Source organism: Vulpes lagopus, chromosome 8 (assembly GCF_018345385.1).
Source record: "Vulpes lagopus strain Blue_001 chromosome 8, ASM1834538v1, whole genome shotgun sequence".
Lineage (NCBI taxonomy): Eukaryota > Metazoa > Chordata > Mammalia > Carnivora > Canidae > Vulpes > Vulpes lagopus.
This window is the reverse complement of record NC_054831.1, coordinates 52,565,783-52,587,754: the sequence shown is the minus strand read 5'-3', so window position 1 is coordinate 52,587,754 and position 21,972 is coordinate 52,565,783. Positions and strand designations below refer to the sequence as shown.

The window sequence follows — 21,972 nt, the reverse complement described above, 5'->3', positions numbered from 1 at the left end:
AAGAGGATAATGAAATGAAAATTTTGAAACTTGCAAGTAAAGGGGAAAAGAATCATTTATTCTGATTTTCCTACACAAACTATACCACTGGGTAACCAAATAGTAGATGAGGGCCAAGTTCTCTATCCCAACTAGCAAATGAAGGAATTATCAAATTAGAATATTGCTATTCTGTAACCCCTAATAAATTGATGGATAAAGGGACTGATCATCAATGGCAGCTAATAATCCAGTAAGAGACTCAACATTATGTGCCACCTGATGGAAGAATACCACCACCTATGAATTAATGCTGCCCCCTCCCAACAAAGCAAAAACCTGAATCTGATGAAGTATTTGGATTCAGAACAAATTGACAGGAAATACAAGAGACAGAGGAGTTAATATCAAAGGAATGCAATCAGCAAAAATTGGGATTCTACAGGTTGAATAACTTGTTTTCCTCATTTGAAAAAAATGAGAAAGAAATGGAGGGGACACTACTGTAATACATGGATTTTAACTGGATCTTTTTTTTTTTTTTATTTTAACTGGATCTTGATTCAGTTTATAAACGTTGAAATTTTTTTTTGTGTGATAATGGTATGTTTTTTTTTATGTTTTAAGGAGAATGTATTTTAATATATATGCTGAAATACTTATGAATAAAATGCAAATGGTATCTAGGATTGCTTCAAAATAATGGGGAAGGGGACACATAAGTGGGGTTATAGATCAAACAATATTAGCCACGAGCTGATTAATTGTTGAAATGGAGTGGTAGGTACTTGAATCTTCACTTATCACATACTTTTATATATGATTAAACATTTCTATAATTAAGAATTTAAGATTACCCTCCCGCCCTGCCCCAACAAAAAGCCAAATCACCACTAGAATTCATGAACAATCTTTCTTTAGTTTTCTCCAGCTAGGCCCGAATGACCATTCAGGACCACTGAGTAAGTACTGAAAAACAAACACTTCTTATAAAGGTGAATAACAATCAAGCTCAGGTGAACAGAATCGTGTAGCAGGGAGGCTACACTAAAATAATGTAGGTGAGACAGAGGATTCATTTCTGGCTCTTAATTTTCAGCCTACATATTTAATACCCACTGTCCAAAGAATAAGCAATACATCAGGAAACAAAATAACACATGAATATAACAACTTATTAAGTCACTATCTGCAAGACAAGAGGCCATTTAGTCATATAAAATCAACCTAATACTTCATCAAATAAGTTTTAAGAAAGTTATTACATTTCAAAAAATTTTTCCACTTTATTTAAACATGAAACACATTTACAGCATGCAGGTTAACTTAAAAATTATATGGCGTCTTCCCAAACCAATTAGCTTTGAGTGTATCTTCAAGCACTGGAAATAAACCAATATATTCCACAGGTATACTCAGATTCTTTTCTGTCACATCATGTCAAATGGAAAAGTTATGAACAGTAGCTTGCTTAAGTTAGGCAAATAATTTAATTGATCACCATGAATAAATATTACTTTTATTTCACTGAGTTTCTCTTCTGAACCATTTATCAATACCATTCAGAGGAACGTTAATAGTCAAAAAAAAAAAAAAAGACTGCAAATTGAAATAAGCATCAATGTTCTAGATGATCAGAAATTTTCATTTCTAAGAGTAAATGCTGTGTTTAATGACCTACCATAGCAAAAAGAGCAGTTCACTGAAAACTAATTTATGAAATTCTCTGTACACTTGTGAAAGTTTGAAATTATAAATAGAAAAGAACCATTTCGATATTTAAAAAACCCTAACAATGTGTATTCTGAACCACATGCTAATTACATTTGTTTGTTACACAGCACCAATACCCGTGATACATCTTACAACAATGAAACTACCATATTCAGATAAAAGAGAAAAAAAATTCTGCTTCATTTAAGAATACTGCCAAAGAAGCAAGCTTTCTTTTGAAAACAAAATATAAATGTCTATGTGAATTGCAGCCCAGTATTTCTCCATTTAGAAAACTATCCCCATAAATAGGCTATAGCACTTTTTTTATTTTTTTAAGTTAACTGTATTACTTCAATCTTGCTGCATACCAAGGTTTCATCTCAATTTCTGGAGTGTTTCTTTTTGACCAATCCTAAAAGCAACACAATCATTTTAAAGGTCGCAGACTGCAACAGCAAGGATTTTTGACTGTTAAAAAAATAAATAAATAAATTTATCTTTTAAATCAAAACTATTATAAAAGTGGAAATTACAATAGTTAAATAGAAAAATAAGCCAATTATGATCTGAGTCTTCTGACTATGGCTCCAAATTTAATACAAATATCTGTGTATAAAACTTTTTCAAAAAGTTAATTCTGCCAGCCAGATCCTAACACAGAACTTTCCAACTTTCTCTACTGAATCACCTTAAATCATCATTCTCTGCAAATTTCTGCTCATATAGGTGCAGTCACCCCACACACAGATAAAGCAAATATTGAAATCTATCTCCCTATTACGTTTAGAGCTTTCGAAAATAAACTTTTGACGTCATTTAATCAGCTGAGGAAGTAGTGGCAAAAACAGGTACACCTAGTACGAATTACAAAATTATGGGTATAGCCAACAAAATTTCTTTGAAGATAATTAATCAGTGACTTGCAATTTGCTATTTCTAGACTAAACAAGCATAAATTATAGTGTATGACTTAGTGTAGCAGGTTAAAAACACCTCAGGGATTTCAGACCAAAATTCACCCATAGATTCTTAAGTTCACTGTTAAGTTCTTCCACACTTTTCTCAATTTCCATAGGCTATCAATTTAAATCAACCAATACAGTACTAACAATATAAATGCTGTTTAATGCTGTAGTATCTTAATTCATTTCACCATATTAAGATGACAAATAAACATCTGTCCAACTCTTATATTAATTAACAGGCTCACCAGGATGAAGCAGAGTATTTTCATTCCATCACACCATTTTGATTATAGAATTGGGAAGAGAAATGGAAGTCCTTCTCCAAACCCTTTCTTAGACAGATTTGCTTGTGACATTATAAAATATTTCTATTCAAGATAATTCGGCAACAGGCATTTCATGAAGAAAATTAAGTAGCCGTGCTCAGTCTCAAACGCCTCGTTATGCAGTTTTAAGGTTTCAGTGCTCAAACAGTAGTTTTCAGAAGCAAACTTTAGACACAATACAAATAATTTTAACTCTGAAATCATTTCAAGGGATTTTTAAAGTACAGTACGGACCTGATATATTTGTGGGCATGTAGTGTTGTAAGTGGTGAAATTTAAGATTTAATCTAAATGTTCCATTTTCCCTAAAGTAAGGAAGACATTTTACTAAGAAAAGAAAAACATGCAGTAGCAGCTAGGTAACTTAAACTGAGATTAAAAAATAAACACAAACAGACAAAAAGTACAAAAAGCACAATCCTATATGGTACAGTTAGCTTGGCACAGTGAAGACTAAATTTAAGACACGAAAGACAAACTGTGTAATAAATAGGACCACAGTTGTAAACTGTCATTTTCCCCCCTCCTAAGACGCCAAAATTGCACTCTAGTTGTGTTTGGAAGCAGCAGAGTTTACAAGAAGAGTGGGTAGGAAACGGCTGTACAGGCCAGGTATAATTTATACATTTAAAAAAAGTTATAATTCTACAATTCTCAAGGGGGTAGAGGTTATAGTCACTGAATGACTCTGCTTGATATTACATCCTCTTCATACTTCAATTATTTTCAATGCCTGAAAATAGGTGAAACAGAGAAAATATTTTTATACAAAACTGGTTTGAAATAATCATGAGAATAAAACAAATATACCAATATATTTAGAGACACTTTAGCCAACAGCTTAAGCCACTTCTCTCAAATTAAAAAGATGACAATATTAAATGATTTGATCCCTTTTCCTTATACTTAGCTTCTGAGTATAGTTATGAACAGTACAATGCTTAAAACGTCAGTCCTTTGTTTTTATTCTCCCCAGGAGAGTTACGAGTGAGCCTATGTAGGAATTACATTTTTCTTTTCTTTTCTTTTTAAGATTTTATTCATTTATGAGACCCAGAGAGAGAGAGAGAGAGAGAGAGAGGCAGAGACACAGGCAGAGGGAGAAGCAGGCTCCCTGCAGGGAGCCCGACATGGGACTCGATCCCGAGTCTCCAGGATCACGGTGTGAGCCAAAGGCAGACGCTCAACTGCTCAGCCACCCAGGCATCCCTACATTTTGTTTAAAAAAAAAAAAAAAAAGACGGTTAATAAAATGAAAGTCAACAGTCAGTGACATTCTTAAGCCAAAGACCATGATCTAGCAATGTTATATTCCTGATAGCTGTAAAAAACAAAAGTCGGGGGTGGGGGAGGGGGAGAGGGATAGTATAAATAAGAGATACATGTAGTAAGAAAAGTAACAGTGAAATAAACAATTCCAGCTCTTGTTACCCAGGGGCAACCTTGTATTAAACTATTTACCTATGTGTGTTTAGGAAAACTCAACTTGTCAAGGTATTATGCAAGCCAGAAGACCAGCCATATAAAACTGGGTTCTAAAAGAATCAGTATTATTCATACATTTTCATCTTTCCCAGAAACAAACCCAGTGTTTTGAAATGTTTTGCTTGATAATTAAAAAATAATTTAAAAGTTTCTCTACATATTATTTAATTTTCCAACAACTTATAACTAATGAGGCTTATAAACTCCTCAATCATGGTTTAAGACTGACTGATGTAAGGCTTTAAAAACTAAAAACCACTATCCTTTGGATCAGCAATGAAACAAACCTGTAATTAATTATACTTTTATAGTTAATTACTTCAAGTCTTAAAAACCTAGTCTGGCTAGGTTAGCTATCTCCCTCATGTGCTGAACAGCTGTCACTACACTGGGATCAGTGAAATGCTACAACTTAAGTTATATTTAACAAAAGGCCCTGGTCTATCCTCTCTGCAAATGAGATAGGAGTTCAAAGTTTACACATGAATCCCCCCCCCCCCTTTTTAGATTTTATTTGAGAGAGAGAGAGAGAAAGAGAGAGCGCACACACAAGTAAAGTGGAGGGAGCAGGAGAGGGAGAGAAAGAATTTCAATCTGACTCTGTACTGAGCATGAAGCCTAATGTGGGGCTTAATCTCATGACCCTGAGATCATGACAATGAGCTGAAATCAAGAATTGGATGCTTAGCCAAATGAGCCATCCAGGTGCCCCCACACATGAATTCTAATGTGAGGTGAGGACAATACCCCAAAAGAATAAACTTTTATCTGTACCTATATTTATGCTTTAAAAATCCCTTTGCTCACTTACACTTCCAGAAAAGACAGCTTGCCTCTACTGAACACCTGCTCTGTCCTAGGTAACAACATTTTAGCTTGTATAATTCTCAAGAGTAACTTTTATTTCACAAACAAAGGGGCTCAACAAGCCATTACTTCAAATGGGGAAAAAAAGAGGCCATCTCTAATTGGCAGGAAAACTATCTACTATATGTAACACAAGATTAAACACCTATTACTTTGATAGTCTTGTTAAAAATGATATGCTCCATCTAATAAATGCTTTCCTTATATGGGAAACAGAAGAACAAGGCTACCACACAACACACATCCAGAGGAAGCACATGCTCAAGATAACTGGCCTAGTCTCTTCAGTAAGTCAATGTCATTAAAAAGGGGAATTTTTCTAAGTTAAAAGAGACCTAGGAGATCTAACAGAATGTAAACAGTGGTTGCGGATTATACGCTGGTTTTAGGTAAACCAGCTGTTAAGGACTGGGAGGGAAAAATTAGAGAAATCTGAGTATGTATTGTTAAGATAATACTAATTATCTAATTAGATAAAATATTATTACAATATCAGGTACAATACTGTTATTGTGGTTATGGAAAAAAAGTTGTTTTATAGAAATTATTAGTTTTAGACCATAAATAGATAATTTGTTTTCATGCTTAATTTAAAAGGAGTCAAAACAAGAAAGAAATTAAATACTAAAAAAGTAACTTGCTGGAGGTAGAAAAGTTAGGATTCAAACTTAGATGGAACTCCAGTGTCTGTATTCTTTTCACAATGTCACTCTCTTTTAAAATCCTATGCTGTGTGGACAAAAAATTTCAGGAGATTGTTGGGAAATGTGATTCCTTCAGAATATTGCTTAATTCTCTACTCAAACTTAGAGCCAATATGTCAAAGTAAAAAAAAGTCAGTTTATTTGCATCTTGCTTTAGTATTTGTCTGAAACAGTTAACCATCATAATTATTTTAGTATTTTTAGTATCCAAAGAACAGTATCTGGGACTTTTCTAAACCACAAAAACCAGAGTTTCTGCTCTATGATGAAATACTAGGCAGCTTATTAATTAACTAGTTGTCCTGCTTAAGAAAATGTTCAGAACATACAAGCAGGCTAGGGATGTCTGGGTGGCTTAGTGGTTGAGTGTCTGCCTTTTTGGTTTAAAGACTGATCCTGGGATCTGAGATCGAGTTCTGCATTGGGCTCCTTGTGAGGAGCCTGCTTCTCCCTCTGCCTATGTCTCTGCCTCTTTCTCTGTGTCTCTCATGAATAAATAAATCTTTAAGAAAATACATAAAAATTAAAAAGCAGGCTACAAAGAAACATATGTACTAAAATAGTATATTATTAGAGTATTCAATAATTTAAGATTAATTTAAAAATCATAATATGCAAAGAAAGCACCTGAAAGATACACATAATATATTGGGTGGTATTTCTGGATGATATATATCTCATACTTTGTGGTAAGTTTTTTGAAAAAAAAAAATTCAAGTTCTTATTAATAAATCAAAGAGATACTTATTTTGGACCATTAAAACAGAAGCTTAAGAACTAACAATCAATATTAATTGCTGGCAATGATACAATAAAAATGGACAGTATCCTTGTCTAAGAGGCAATCTGTCCTAGTCTTTCTGGAAAGCAGTGTATTAACATGTATCAAGAGCCTTAGAAATGTTCATGCTTTCTTGTAATTTCACTTCTGGGAATCTAAAAATAACATAAAAGGTAAGGGGACACAAAGATATTTCACACTTGAAATTTTCCAAACTGAAATTTCCATATATGAAATTTGAAATGTGAGACATTTTATATTAAGTAGAGAAAAAATTGACATAAATTAACCCTATGTCTAATAAAAGGGAATAATTATCCATGGTGTATATCTATTAGATTAACTATAAGAGCTCTGAAAAATAATCCAGTAGATTAGTTTACAAATGTTAACATAAATTTGAAAATAGAATATGATCTGAACTATGAAAAAAGACCAAAAGAAATCATGCCAAGTTATTTTTATAATCACATACATTAAAAAAGAACCCAATTAATATGAGAATCCAAAAAAAAAGTAGTATTTAACAACCAATGGCTGAACATTTCCATGTAGAACTATGATTCAAAAGCCAGATATAAACTACGAACCTGTGGGTAACGTGTAAAGATTATACTTGTTTGCCTCCTCCACCTCGAACTGCTACTGGCTGGCTATTCTGGACAAATGCGCCTCCTCCACGAATTGCACTTGGATGAGTTGGAGAAGCTGCTGGATGTTGCCCGGGACGAATAGGTTTAGCTAACATGAAGAACAAAAAGTGACTTTAGGATAAATCTTAACACATGATTGTAGTGATGTTTTAGGACACGTCTCTTCTCTTGATTCACAAGAATTCCCAAATGTGGTTTTTCTTTGCTTTCCTGTTACTAAGTCTTCTCTTTTCTGTTGTATCTTTTTCTCCAGGACCTATATAATCCCTATTCTCTTAAAACATTATTCCTGTATGAATGATTTATTCTGAAGCATGTCATATTACTGCTGGCAACTTATTTTCTTGCAAGTCAGTCTTTAAGAATACTCTCTCTATAGTTTCACCTCTTCTGATCACTCTTGCATGCTTGTCTAGTTCTTACTTATCTTCTTGTCCTGTAAATGTGGCTATTCCTCATTTTGCTCTTTATTCGCAACAATGCCACTCTTTGGTAAGTTAGAAATAAAGACAGACAAATACCACCTTGACAACACATAATCAACCAATTAGATTGTTTTCAAGTAAGTAAAAACATTCAAACCAAGCAAAGTTTAAATGGTTTTAAGGTATTCTACTAACCAATTTGTGCAGAATGTCCTCTTCTGGCCATATTCTTTGACCTGACTGCTTCCTTTATACGATCTACTTCTTGCTGATAGCGTTTGCGATCACGAGATGCATTTTCTTTGGCTTCCTTCAGTGCTGACTCCAAAGCTTTCACTCTTTCAGCTGTAGCTCTAAGTCGCTTTTCCAACTTAGGAAGTTCACAGCGAAGATCTGCATTATCACGTACCAACTAAAGGTACATTAAGACAATAAGGATTTTAGCTTTAACAGGATGATTTGAAAAAATATGAACATTTCATAATTTCTCTTTAGTAAAAAAGTAAAACTACATTTAATATTAACATTTACCATTTAGTGAATTTAACTTAGGCAGCAACATGCAAAGAGTACATACATCCATATATGTTTCTCACAAAGATATAATTTCACTCAATTTTTGGGGGGTCTAGGGGAAGATTATTTGGTCTCTCCATTAGGCAATGACAATAAGCTATAACACAGTGTTAGATCTCTTCAATAAGGTACTAATCTGATAAGTATCATTTTAAGTGTTAAAATAAGTCTAGAAAGCAAAAAGGCCTAAAATTCCCTTTATTCTTTACTCTAGTGCAAACATCGTATTTACAATTACAAAAGATGTACAACTGAATATGCTGAGAAACATTAAAAATAATCAAATCATATATCAAGCCACAAAAAAGCAAAACAACAAAAACAAAGATCCACACAGTAAGCACAATTTTTTTAAAAAACAAACTGCCTCATTATTTTATACATTTCATACAAATACACATTCCGGGGCAATGAATGACAAAAGAAAAAAGATTGTACTTTAACTGCAAAGTCCTATCTACTGAAGATTTAAAAATCGCCATGAATAAAAAATGAGAAAAACTGACAAACTGGAAATCCTAGGAAATAAATAATAACACCCATTTTCATTGACTTCTTGATAAAAGGATTGTTAAAATATTAACTGTCCTAAAAGCTGCTAGTGATTTATTTTATATTTATTTATATTAATAGAACGGCTCAGGGTATGAAAAAACCTTAGACCTCTGAAATCTTCAAACACTTCCTATTCCTCAATTTTTTGTCTTAATGTTGCAGCTACCATAAAATAGACTCTTTATTACCTGTTTGTGCACTTTAGTGAGTTGTTCAAGGTTATTTTCAAGAAAAGAGATCTTCTGCTTTTGAGCAGCACTGCCTCCAGTGTCATCAGAATCAATCTCGGCACTCTAAGAAAAGTAAGTCAATAAATACTAAGAAAACATTTAAAGATTAAAAAAAAAAAATCTAACCTTAACTACACAAAAATCATTGTGACAATGTAAAATTACTTCTACTACAGATATAAGCAATTAAACATAGTAAGCACCATTTATGTAAGTAACCTCTTCAGTATTATTTTATTACCTTCTTAACTCTGGTGGCCAGGTCCTGAACAAAGAGCTTCCGCAGGTTGTGTAAAGTTTGAAGTTCTTTGGCCTTAAATAAGAACAGCAATGTTTTTGAAACGTAGTCTTTAAAGTATTTAATGTAACCAAGGGGAAACCCATTCAACATCCCACTATCTTATTTATTTTCAAGTTTTTCTTACCACCGTCTCTTCCAAACCCTTCAAGTCTTGTCTTGCTTGTTCTCGTCTATCTTGCATGACCCTAAACAGAATATACATCTATTTTGAATTCTAATAATCTTATTCTAGATCTATAGTTTATTAGGGAAAAAAAAACTCCTATTATAGCAGTGGATGAGATGGAATAAAATGTAGCAAAATTCAAAGAACAAGAAATAGTTCTTAGAATATGCCATACAGCAGAACACATTACTATTTATCCAAAATAATTCTGATTAACTGAGAATTATAAATTATTGAAGACTAAAACACTTTATTTTAATTAAAATTATTCTAAATAGAACTTTGGTATTTAGCAGATTCAGCAGAGTTTGTATAAAATCAACTATAAGCTGATCCTGACATGTGACCATCCTAATAGTAGCAGTTTAATTTATAAATCCTATCTCATGGGACGCCCTGGGTGGCTCAGTGTTTGAGCATCTGTCTTCTGGTCAGGGCATGATCCCATGGTCCTAGGACTGAGTCCTGCCTCAGGTTCCCCATGGGGAGCCTGCTTCTCCCTCTGCCTGTGTCTCTCATGAATAAATTAAAAATCTTAAAAATTTTTTTAAAATCATAACTCATAAATTCACGATGTGAAAAGTTATAATCATGAGTTTTCTACCTGCTCAGATTCTAGAAAACTGAGTACTGACTAAACTGTCAGTATGTTAGGAAAAGTAAATGGTTGAAAGTTTCTGTTCAAAAGACAAGGCTGGAACAATAATGTTCTTTTATCCAAGATCAAAGGTGACAAAAAAGTCAGTCTGTACGGCAGATCCCAAAACCTTCTAAATAACTTAGTGTCATGTAAAGTATATTTTTATAGTGAATCTTGAAATATTATGGTGGCAGAGAAATAGCAAGCAGGTTAATACTCAGAAATCCGAATCTCAACCATCAGTAAAAAATACAGGATCCTGCTTTTGCTAAAGTACAATATACTGCAAATTTTAAGGTATATATTAAATCAACTCAGAAGGCTTAAGAAAAATACACTTCAGCCTATACAAACTTAAAAATACGTCTACTGAATACAAACAAGAGCAATGCCTACAATCCTCTAGTTTTTATTTTAATTTATTTATTCATATGAGAGAGAGAGAGAGAGAGAGAGAGGCAGAGACACAGGCAGAGGGAGAAGCAGGCTCCATGCGCGGAGCCAGACGTGGGATTCGATCCCAGGTCTCTAGGATCATGCCCTGAGCCAAAGGCAGACGCTAAACCGCTGAGCCACCCAGGTGTCCCAGTTTTTACTTTTATTTTAGATTTTATTTGAGAGAGACAGTATGCACACATGCACGCACAAGCAGCAGCACGAGACAGAGAGAGGGAGAAGCAGGCTCCCTGCTGAGTAAGAAGCCTAATGTGGGGCTCAATCTCAGGACCCTGGAATCATGACCTCAGCTGAAGGCAGATATTCAACTGACTGAAGCCACCCAGGCACCTTTAATTTTTATTTTTAAACTTGAATTAAAACATTTACTCACGTAAGTTCATGTAGTTTTCTGCTCTTTTCCTGATCTGTAGCTTTCAACTTCTCATGCTCTACTCTCAGACGTTCCTGCTCTAACATCATTTTCTGGTTTTGGCTGACAAAAGAAAAAAACATAATATCAATGTCATTTTCTGAATGGCACCATTAAAATTTTTTCAGATCCTTAAATTCTGTAATTTCACTACTGAAATACTGAGGATGACTTGTTATCCTGTCTCCATAAGGGGATAAAAGAAAGGAAGAAGATCTGGCTACTTCTGGTCATACATAGTGTTTTTCATACTTTGGTTTGAAACCATGAATCTCATTCTGTATCATTAAGGTATTAAGACCCATATACCACAATTTGTCATCATTTTTTGTTACTCTCCTCTGGTTCCTACTCAAATCATGATTAGTTATAGACCTCCAATTTCTATAAATTCTAGGCTATGTATGCATATGGCTATGGAAATTGCGAAAGTCTTTCAGAAAAACTAAGACAAATATTAAAAAAATAAAAAATCTCGAATTAAAAAAAATCTCAACCTTTTAAACTCCATAATTTCTAGTAATGTTTTTCTCTGTTAAGAAATTTCTAAAAAGGAAATTAACTTTAAAAATTTCATCTGGAACTTAGAGGTTTTGCTAATAAATGAAAATATTCTTTACATTCAAGTCAAAATAGTAATTTCAATGAAAAATGCATGTTTCTAGTAAGAATATATTATCCGTCAGTAATCTATTATTTCTTCTTATTAAATCTTTCTGAATTAGCTTCTAATAACTTAAGAGTGAAGAAAAAGTATACTTACTCTTGAAGATCAGTGATAAGTTTTTCTTTTGCCTCAACTTCATCTCTCAAACTACTTATTTGTTTTTGATGTGTTTCTCTGTGGCTTTGGATCTGCTGTTCAACCGCTTGCTAAAGTTATTGGGGGGAAAAGGATTTAAGTCAAGTAACCAAGATTAAGAATAATGGGCTTAAGTCATTAGTAGCCAATGTTACATGAAACTTGCCTTAACTTCATTTGCAGTCTGAACCTTATTTAAGTGCTCCTTTTCCATTTCATGCACTTTCTCTGTTTGGGTAGAGAGAAAAAAACAGAAGAAATAAGCCTTAACGTTCTTCCAATAAACCAAGGAGCAAATAGGTTTTATGAGGGATCTGTCTCTTAATAGTACTTGACTTTAAATTATCTAAATGCTACATAGTAAATCTTGCTCTCAGCTCATGTTGACTAATAATATAGCTATATCCTTTGTATTGCTATTATGGTTGCCTTTATTTTCTTTGCCTAATCCTGGAACAGATGGGTTAGGGCATGGTAGGGACTGAAATAGCTTTCTACATCCCCTATGTTAAGATTTATACACACATGCACACACCCCCTGATAACTTTGTGGGAAATTTCTAGATTGGCCACTTCCATATTCAAACACAATTTCAAAAGTGGGTTTCAAATCCAACGTTAAAATGTATTATTTGTTTACATTCTAATTTATCCATATTCTTATTCTCTATCAGTGTGAATATAAGGTTACTACAATTATACTAAAAAAATTAATATAGGTAGAACTCAAAAATTCAAAAGCTAATACCTTGTGCTCGAAGCTGGACTAGCTCTTCACTGAGGGAATCGACAGATTCCTCTAGCTGTCTTTTCTTTTGTTCCACATTTTGAAGGTATTCAGTCAATGATTTGATTTTGGCTTCATGCTTTTGGGAAAAACACATTAATATGAAGTACAAAAAAAAACTCATGCACAAATTTTATTGTTAAGGATAACTTGAAAGTAAGCAAGTTTTCTCTATATATTTAAATATATAATATTACAATGATAAAGTATTTGATTAATGAAACAATCCACTGGATAGCCTATAACACTTGCAAAACTAAGGCAATGAAGGCTGAAGTATGATGTATTCTTACTATTCTAATGTTTCTTTCTTTCGCTACTACAACTCCTACCTTGGTGAATGGCCTCATCCATTCAGTTGGCAAAGCCAGAAAACTGGTCCTGCAGTTGTCTACCCTAGAATTCATCTAGATTTTTAATAGCCAAATCAGTCATCTTTCTAAGTAAATTTCTACATGTAACATTTTAAGTAAATATAACCCAGTTAAATTCATTTGTCTCATAGCACAAAGTAGGAAAATTAACTTTTTTAGATCAACTAACCTTTTAATTGTTACCCAAAATAACATATAGAAAAGTCATTTCTCTTAAAATTTTTACAATTTACACATGGCTATTCAAACAACAAAGGAATTTTGTTCTGTAACACATACTTGAGAGATACGAAGCTGGCATGCTGCTAACTCCTTTTCATTTTCTTCCATTTTTTTGTTGCTCTCAGTTTGTGTGCTTTCTAACTGTTTGCAGCGTTTTACCATTGTTTTTACTTCTGACTTCATTTTGCTAATGTAGAGCCTTGCAACAGTGAACTCTTCGTCTATCATGCCAGTTCCCTCAGGTTGCTATAAGAAAAAAGTAAAATAAAAAGTTAAAAATGCCCAGTTTGTGGTTACTGGTATCTTTTAAACAAATAAATATTACTTGATATTCATAAAAAGTACGGAGTTTTCTTTCATTAAACATTATTTTTAATAAAACTTAATTTTTGCTTTTCTTATTTTCTAAAACTTGAATACATGCTTACAAGGGAAACAAATGCAGCTTAAACAAAAGCAAAACTGATGGCATCTGCCTCTTTCAATTTCTGGATTTTCTCTTCATATGCAAGCTAATCATATGCAAGCTCAGTTTAAACTTAACATATAATGTTTAGGGAGAGGGAAAGGACAACTTTCAAGCTTGACAAGGAAAAATATCATGGTGACTGTACATTCCTTAAGTTTCATGGATTTCATTACAAAATTCCAGTACAATATTCAGTGTCAAAATTAAGGGGAGCTTGAGAAGAAATAAGACTGTCTTTGTTTGCAGAAGATACGATTGTTTAAGAAAACAAACTCCTAGAATAAGCCATCAAAGTTAACACTGCAGAATTTAAGATTAACATAAAAAAGTAACAGTCCTATATCCCAGCAACAAACAAGGGAAAGTGAAATTTAAAACCCAATGGCACAGACATTAGAATGAAAAGAAAAAAGAAATACTTAGGCATAAATGTAATAAAAATAGGTATAAAATCAATATGACAAACCAATGAAGAACTAAATAAATGGGAGATATTCTACATGCATGAAGAAAGACTCCATATTAAGGTCTCAGTTCTTCCCAACGTGATCTACAAATTTAAATATAATCTTAATTAAAATCCCTGCAAATTTATTTTATGGATATCAACAAAACTGACTCTAAAGTTTAAATGGAGAGGCAAAAGACTTTCAATAGCCAAACACTACTAAGCAATAACAAAGTCAGAGACTTCAAGACTTTCTCTAAAGCTACAGTAATCAAGATGGTGTGATACTGGCAAAAGAACAGACAGGTAACTGGAACAGAACAGAGAGCCCAGGTACTGACACATACACAGACAACTGACCTCTGACAAGAGGGCAAAGGCAATTCAATGGATAAAGATAGTTTTTTCAATAAGCTGTAATAGAAAAACTATCCATCCACAAGTAAAATAATGAAGCTTGACAGACCTTCTACCTTGCAGAAAAATTAACTTCAAATGAATCATAGACCTAAATGTAAATATAAAACCAACAACCTCCAAAATAAAGGAGAAAATCTAGGTGACCTTGTGTTTGATCATGAGTTTTTAGATACAATGCCAAAAACGCAATCCTGAGAGAAAAAATCTGTAAGTTGAACTTCATTAAAATTTAAAGACCTCTGCTCTGTACAAGTACAATGTTGAGAATGATAAGATAGGCCACAAATTGGGAGGAATATTTGTAAAACATGTATCTGATAAAGGATGCTACCTAAAACAGACAAAGACTTCTTTAAAACTCTAGATAAGAAAAATCCACTGCAAATTAAAATGAGACAATGCTATACAACGCACCCCCCCCCCCCAAAAAAAAAACCACAAACAACTGATGACATTAAATACTTGTGAGGATGTGGAGTAACAAGGGTTCTTGAACTCATCGTTAGATTGCTGGAATACAAAGTGCTATTGCCACCTCGGGGGGTTTCTTACAAAGCTAACTCTTAACATATGATCTAGCAATCATGCTCCTAAGTATTTTTTCCACTAACTGAATTGAAAAGTTATGTCCACAAGAAAATTCGCCCATGAATGTTTACAGTGGTTTTATGTATAATTGCCAAAGATTGTAAGGAACCAAAATGGTCCTTGATAGATGAACAGATAAACAAACTGGTACATCTATACAGTAGAGTATTTGGTGGGGAAAAAAAAAAGAGCAATCAAGTCACAAAATGACTTAAATGTTGCTAAGAAAAAGAAGCCAGTTTGAAAAGGACATACACTATATGATTCCAACTATATGATATTTTGGAAAAGGCAAAACTATACAAATATTCAAAAGACCACGGCTGCTGTTCAGGGGAGAGGGATGAACAGAACAAAAAGCAAGAAGGATTTTTTAGGGATTCTGGGTGGCTCATCAGTTTGGTGCCTTCCTTCGGCCCAGGGCATGATCCTGGAGTCCCAGTATCGAGTCCTGCATCGGGCTCCCTTTGCCTGTGTTTCTGCCTCTCTCTCTCTCTCTCTCTCTCTGTCTCTCATGAATAAATAAAATCTTATTTTATTTACTTAAACAAAGGTGAAACTATTTTAGATATGTAACTATACTGTAAGGGTGGATCTATATAAATGCATTTGTCAAAATGCATGAAATCATACAATATAGAATGAACCATAATGTAAAAAAAAAAAAGTTAATAAAACTCAAGCAGTGCTTAATGATGATGTTAAGAGGAAAGAATTACATACAAATGACAAAATATCGAGAATCCAGTTTTGGTGTTTTGTTTTTTTGTTTTTTTTTTTAAACCTATTTGTAAGGCCGATTTGTTCTCAAAACGCTCTAATGGTAAAGTGAAAAAACCAATAATAAGAGTCAAGGAACCTGCATTCTATCACTGGTTCTTGCCACTGAACATAAGCATAAGCCATTTCTACTCTTTTCTCTATCTTTACCACTTTTCCCTTAAATTAAGGCTAGTTGAACATAAAATGGAAAAGATTTTTCTAAAAAGAAAGTGCAAATCTACAAAGTAAATTTTGAACACCTCTTTAGTGTTTAATGCTATGAAGTAAATTTACTTTTCCATCCCCCAAAGAAAACCCCACACATATCTATCACATTAGTTTACTCTCAACAGAATAGGGCAGAATGTACAGATGGAACATTCTGAAGAGAGAAGAGACTGAAGAGAGAACAGGTCGAGTCACCCAGTATTTAACATTTTTCCTTTGTCTCAATGGCATGAGCCAACATTAAGAAATGACGTATGAGGAAAATGAATCCTTGCTGCCATCAACACACAGCAGCTTTGAATAAGTGACAGAAGGAATGCATGCTCTGTATTGAAAATTTGATTTCATATCTTGTTAAACTGGGCTTCTCATTCTTTGTAGACTGTCAACTATAAACCCTAGTATAGGGGCAACCTGGGTGGCTCAGTGGTTGAGCATTTGCTTTTGGCTCAGGTCGTAATCCCGGGGTCCTGGGATCAAGTCCCCCATCAGGGTTCCTGCATGGAGCCTGCTTCTCCCTCTGCCTATGTCTCTGCCTCTGTGTATGTATGTGTGTCTCTGATGAATAAATAAAATCTTAAAAAAAAAAAAAAAGCCTAGTATAAGTTTGTTCTCATTATTACCTAACTAAGCTTTAATAAAGAAGATAGATAGGGCAGCCCCGGTGGCCCAGCGGTTTAGGGTCGCCTACAGCCCGGGTGTGATCTTGGAGACCTGGGATTGAGTCCCATGTCAGGCTCCTTGCTTAGAGGCTACTTCTCCCTCTGCCTGTGTCTCTGCCTCTCTCTCTCTCTCTGTGTCATGAATAAATAAATAAAATCTTAAAAAAAAAAAGAAAAAAAAAGAAGATAAAGTCCACACAAACACCTACTCTGACATACAATCTTTCATGTTACGTACATATGCTTGCAATTGAGAGTCTTAGTTTGCTTTTTTTGGTCTAAGTTTTCATTTAATTTACCAGGTCACTATCTTTTCTTTTTATCACATGCCCAATGTTAAAATAACCAATGTTAGTATTCTAAAAAAGATTGAGAAGAAAAACAGGCACAGTTAAAACAGGTATAGCAAAATATTGACTACTAACTCTTTCATGCTATTATTCTACTGTTTTGTGTCTGAAATTTTTCATAATAAAACTTTAAAAAAAATTAACAAGCAGTGCTCATCTTTCATCTTTTCAAACATTTAAAGGCAACCAGACCCGTTCATTCATGATTTTACTCCCTGAGCTAATCTCTGCTGTTGTCCCAGTTATACACTTTCATGTACAGTAATTTATTAACATAACCTCTAAATGTAAAATCTTTACATGTTGGAGAAAAGAACCAAACATGGGATCCAGATAAATGATATTTATTGATTATGCCTTTTGAGTGCCTCTTTTGTTCTTTCCTCCCTGATTTAAAATGAAGTTAAATACCATTTACAACACATTGCTGTTGTGAATGAGATAATGGATGTGAAAAGAACTTTGTAAAAAGTAAGCAGTAAACAGAAGTATGAGTTGTCTACTGATAATTATACATAGCATCTGGCTATTTTATTTACCTTTACATCATTATTTCCTACGGCAATTCCTATTTCTGCAAGGTCTTTTAGTAAAGATGCCATCATCTCAGCTGCTCGTTTTTTCTGGTGGTTGGTCATTTCCTTAAGTTTCTGAAGTTCAGCATCTATACTTGCTAAAGTTGCCTAATAGAATCCAAAACAAAAGATACAGTTAAACCTATTAAATGAAAGATTACTTTGAATATTGACAGGTATTTCAGTTCACCTAGGACTCAAAAAAATGCATTATTTTCTACTTTCAGTTTCTGAACTATCTCATCTACAGAGTTCCGGGATAGCTCTAGCTCAAACTTAGAAAATATTTTAGATCTAAGAGAGTCTGTAAAGTAGCTGTATTATGCTCTATGAAGAGCATGTCGTTTGTACCATTTCCCTAATATTTGAGACTGGGTAATGTTTCCTGCCTAGAAGGGAGAAACTTCTAAGGTAATTAGCCTGAATTTTCTTTCATTACCATAGTATGGTTTATCTTTTGAAACGGAGTCCAAACAAAATAATGTTAGAATAGTAATGAACTTTCTAGATGGTTTGTATGTTTTATCTCCTTTCTATATACATAGTCATTAAAAATAGTCTACCTGATAATTAGTACTACTTTGATACTATGATATAAAAGCAATTATTTAGGAGATAGTGATGAAGTAGTGTTATTGAGTGTAACTACTCTAAGTTTATAATAATAGCTAATTGACCAGCAACAAAGTCACCACAATTTTGAGAAGTCCAACCCAATTTGGCCACATTAAAACTTACCATTAGGGCAGCCTGGGTGGCTCAGCAGTTTGGCACCTGCCTTCAGCCCAGGGCATGATCCTGCAGACCCAGGATCAAGTCCCATGTTGGGCTCCCTGCATGGAGCCTGCTTCTCCCTCTGCCCGAGTCTCTGCCTCTCTCTCTCTCTCTCTGTGTGTGTGTGTGTGTGTGTGTGTGTGTGTGTCTCATAAATAAATAAATAAAATAAAATTTAAAAAAAAACTTAAAAAAATAAGTAAATAAAATAAAACTTACCATTATAACACAGTCAGATACTAAAAGTCAGGAAGTTGTATTAAGAATACAGTAGTTTTTTGTAAAGATATCATTTCAGTTTATTGTTTCTTCTGGTCATTTCCCTAAGTTTCTGAATATTAGTTGTATGCTTACCCAGTTTAATCTAAAATACCAGATATCTTTCAAGTCCCTGAAGATAGCATGCTTTAAAGTCTAAATCATTATGTGTTTTCTCTAACAAGTGAGTAACAATATTGTACACATATAAAAAGATGCAGAATGCTGTAAGGTTTTCCCAACGTCTATTACCAATGTAGTGTTGACAGACTCAGCTTCATAACTGGGACACACCCACAACCGTCTTAAAGACTAAAATCGGTGACATCTTAAAGACTGAAATCGGTGACTGAAGACCAACTTACAGCTTGTGGAGTTTTAAAAAACTCCTATTGTTCTCCAAATAGCAATTAGGTTTGCTAATACAACTCAATAATTCTTAATAGTAAGAATTATAAAGGCACATTGATCTCCATGCTATTAAACTGTACCTTTGGAGATTAAAAGAGGAAAATGAATTTCGCATCAGGGGCATGAAACCTTTAAAAATAGTTCTTGACTGCTTTCCTTTAGATAGGTGAACATGGATAGGGAAATAGTAGTGAACACGGATCCTGAGTCCAACTCTAGATGCAATTTCTGGACAAGAAGTTGGTACTGACAATAATAAAACATTAATAATAAGACAGCTCATCTGTGGTGATGCTGCAAGTATAGCAATCACAACCCCACAGTTAGATACTACCTTTGGCATCATTCTAGAAAGGTGGCAAATCCTGCTTTATAGCAATAACAAATAAAGATCCTTATCTATGGCAGAATTACAAGAAGAGCCTTCTATATTGTGCTAGGTAGGCTTTGCTCCAGGAGCTAGGAATGTAACAGAGAACAAAAACCAAATTATAGGGCAGCCTGGGTGGCTCAACGGTTTAACACCACCTTCAGCTCAGGCCATGATTCTGGAGACCCAGGATCGAGTCCCACATCGGGCTCCCTGCATGGAGCCTGCTTCTCCCTCTGCCTGTGTCTCTGCCTCTCTCTCTCTTTTTGTGTCTCTCATGAATAAATAAAGTATTTTAAAAAATTATATGAGCTTATATATCCTCTTATTTTTATGTGCACATTTCTTAATTTACCGTTTGAACAATCATCTAATAATTTTATTGAGTAACTAGGAGCTAACTTATTTTCTCTTTAACTTTAGAATATTAAGAATAGCCAACAAGTCTTCAAATGGCATTTTAATTACCTTTTAACAGACCGTCAGGACCTAGAAGGATAACCTTCTTCCTTCACCTCTAAGGATTTATATAAAGGAGAAACTGAATTTGAGGCTTGGAAATGCTTAAGAATGGATACTATCAGCATTGAGCTTAGATAAAAAGAAATTACTTAATTTCAATGAAGAATATTTGTACTAAAGTATTAAGAAAACAGAATTCTATCCTACCGATTTCTGATTTAGTTCATCACTAAGCAATTCATACTCCTTAGTTTTATCTTCCACTTCCTGAGACTTCTGATCATAATTGACAGCAAGTTCCTCTAAGGCTTGTAAAACTTCTTTTACTTCTTCTTTAGAGGCATCGTTTTCTGCTTGCAGGCGATTCAGTTCAGCTTGCATATTATCTTGATCCCTTCTGGTAGAGGCCAAAAGCTACATACAAGAATAGAAGTATACAGAGGTTTTAAAAAGGTATACAGGCTTAAAAAATCTATTTGCTTCACCATGTGCTAAACAAAAAGGGAATAAAATGTGGATGCTATTAACTGTGTGAACGTTTATTCATTCAATAGACTATCTACTATGTGCGGGCACCATGGAAGACAGCAAAAAAATAAAAAATAAAAAAAATAAAGACTTTGCTTTGAGGACTCTAGTAGAAGAAACAAAGACACATAAGTAAATGTAATCCAGGATGGAATGTTAACTAAGAGCCAAAAAGGAGGGACAGGACATGACAAACTGCTTGGTAATATTTAAAACAAGAGAGTTTTTCATGAAGAAGGCTAGAATTGGTAGATTTTTAGTTATGTGCAAATTCATGTATTAGAAAACAAAATGCATACTAGGTTCATGAACAGTGAGTACAGAACAAAAAAATTAGTAGCTGTCTAGAAGACATGCTTAAAAGTTCAGATCTTCTTTGGTCAACAAAGGATGGCACCTGACCTATGCCTCAGGAAAACTCAGTATCAACATATATAATTTGACTGCAGAGAAGCCAACAGACTAGTTAGGAGAAGAGGGTCAGTGGCTGTCAAGTAGGGGCATCTGGAAATTTGTAGGAATATTTCTAATGGGGCAGAATGCTAATGACACCTAGAAGCAGGGGCCATGGATGCTAAAGGTCCTGTATGTAACACACAGCACAGAATAATATAATGAAGGATTGTGTAAATGTTACTAGTGCTCCCTTTGAGAAAACATGCTATAATTGAAGTACAAAGGTGATGTGACCAGGATCATGTTGACTGATGGTGGCTATCTCTTCCTTATTGAAGCTGTGTAACCTTTGCCTCCATATCCAAACCAAACCTTAAATGAAGTATCATTTTTAAATTATCCCTCTGTTCTGCCAGGTAAGAAAAATTGAGGGTCCTAAACCAGGTGACAAACTAGAGAACTTGAAAGAACTAAGATGAAAGTAAAGAAGGCAAAAATCAGCTGGTTCGATGAGGGCAGACATGGTAAAAGAGGAGTAAAAAAGATTTCATTCACTGACATCCTCATTCCCACAGTAGGTCATACCTCAAATTATATAATTATTAAAGATAGGTCAAAGCAATTCAGTTATTTTTTCTTCAATCATCCCTTGAAACCTGTTTCTGTGTGTTTAAGTGAACAAGTAACAATAAAACACTGTTTTTTACATTTCTTCATTTCCATGTGGAAATACTCTTCATAAAGGAACTGACAGTTTAAAAGTAAAGTCCATCTCAAGGATTAGTAAGACATGTTTTGGGGAGAATAAGGAGATAAAACAGCACTATATATAAGGCAAGGAGAGTAGAA

The 21,972-nt window shown here is 34.0% G+C and overlaps 1 protein-coding gene across 1 annotated transcript in view; it reads right to left on the bottom strand.

Annotated features, from left to right (window-relative positions):
- Positions 1 to 878: 878 nt before the first annotated feature.
- KIF5B (kinesin family member 5B) overlaps positions 879 to 21,972 on the bottom strand; it is a 44,712-nt gene continuing 23,618 nt past the window's right edge. Inside the window, exons 14-26 of the mRNA XM_041766543.1 lie at positions 20,407 to 20,613; positions 17,889 to 18,032; positions 13,480 to 13,668; positions 12,788 to 12,905; positions 12,206 to 12,267; positions 12,001 to 12,110; positions 11,199 to 11,300; positions 9,688 to 9,748; positions 9,504 to 9,575; positions 9,221 to 9,325; positions 8,097 to 8,313; positions 7,414 to 7,564; positions 879 to 3,719 (exon numbers count right to left, since the gene is read on the bottom strand). Coding sequence (XP_041622477.1) covers positions 7,434 to 7,564; positions 8,097 to 8,313; positions 9,221 to 9,325; positions 9,504 to 9,575; positions 9,688 to 9,748; positions 11,199 to 11,300; positions 12,001 to 12,110; positions 12,206 to 12,267; positions 12,788 to 12,905; positions 13,480 to 13,668; positions 17,889 to 18,032; positions 20,407 to 20,613 — 1,518 coding nt within the window. The 3' untranslated portion in view covers positions 879 to 3,719; positions 7,414 to 7,433. The remainder of the gene's footprint in view (positions 3,720 to 7,413; positions 7,565 to 8,096; positions 8,314 to 9,220; positions 9,326 to 9,503; positions 9,576 to 9,687; positions 9,749 to 11,198; positions 11,301 to 12,000; positions 12,111 to 12,205; positions 12,268 to 12,787; positions 12,906 to 13,479; positions 13,669 to 17,888; positions 18,033 to 20,406; positions 20,614 to 21,972) is intronic.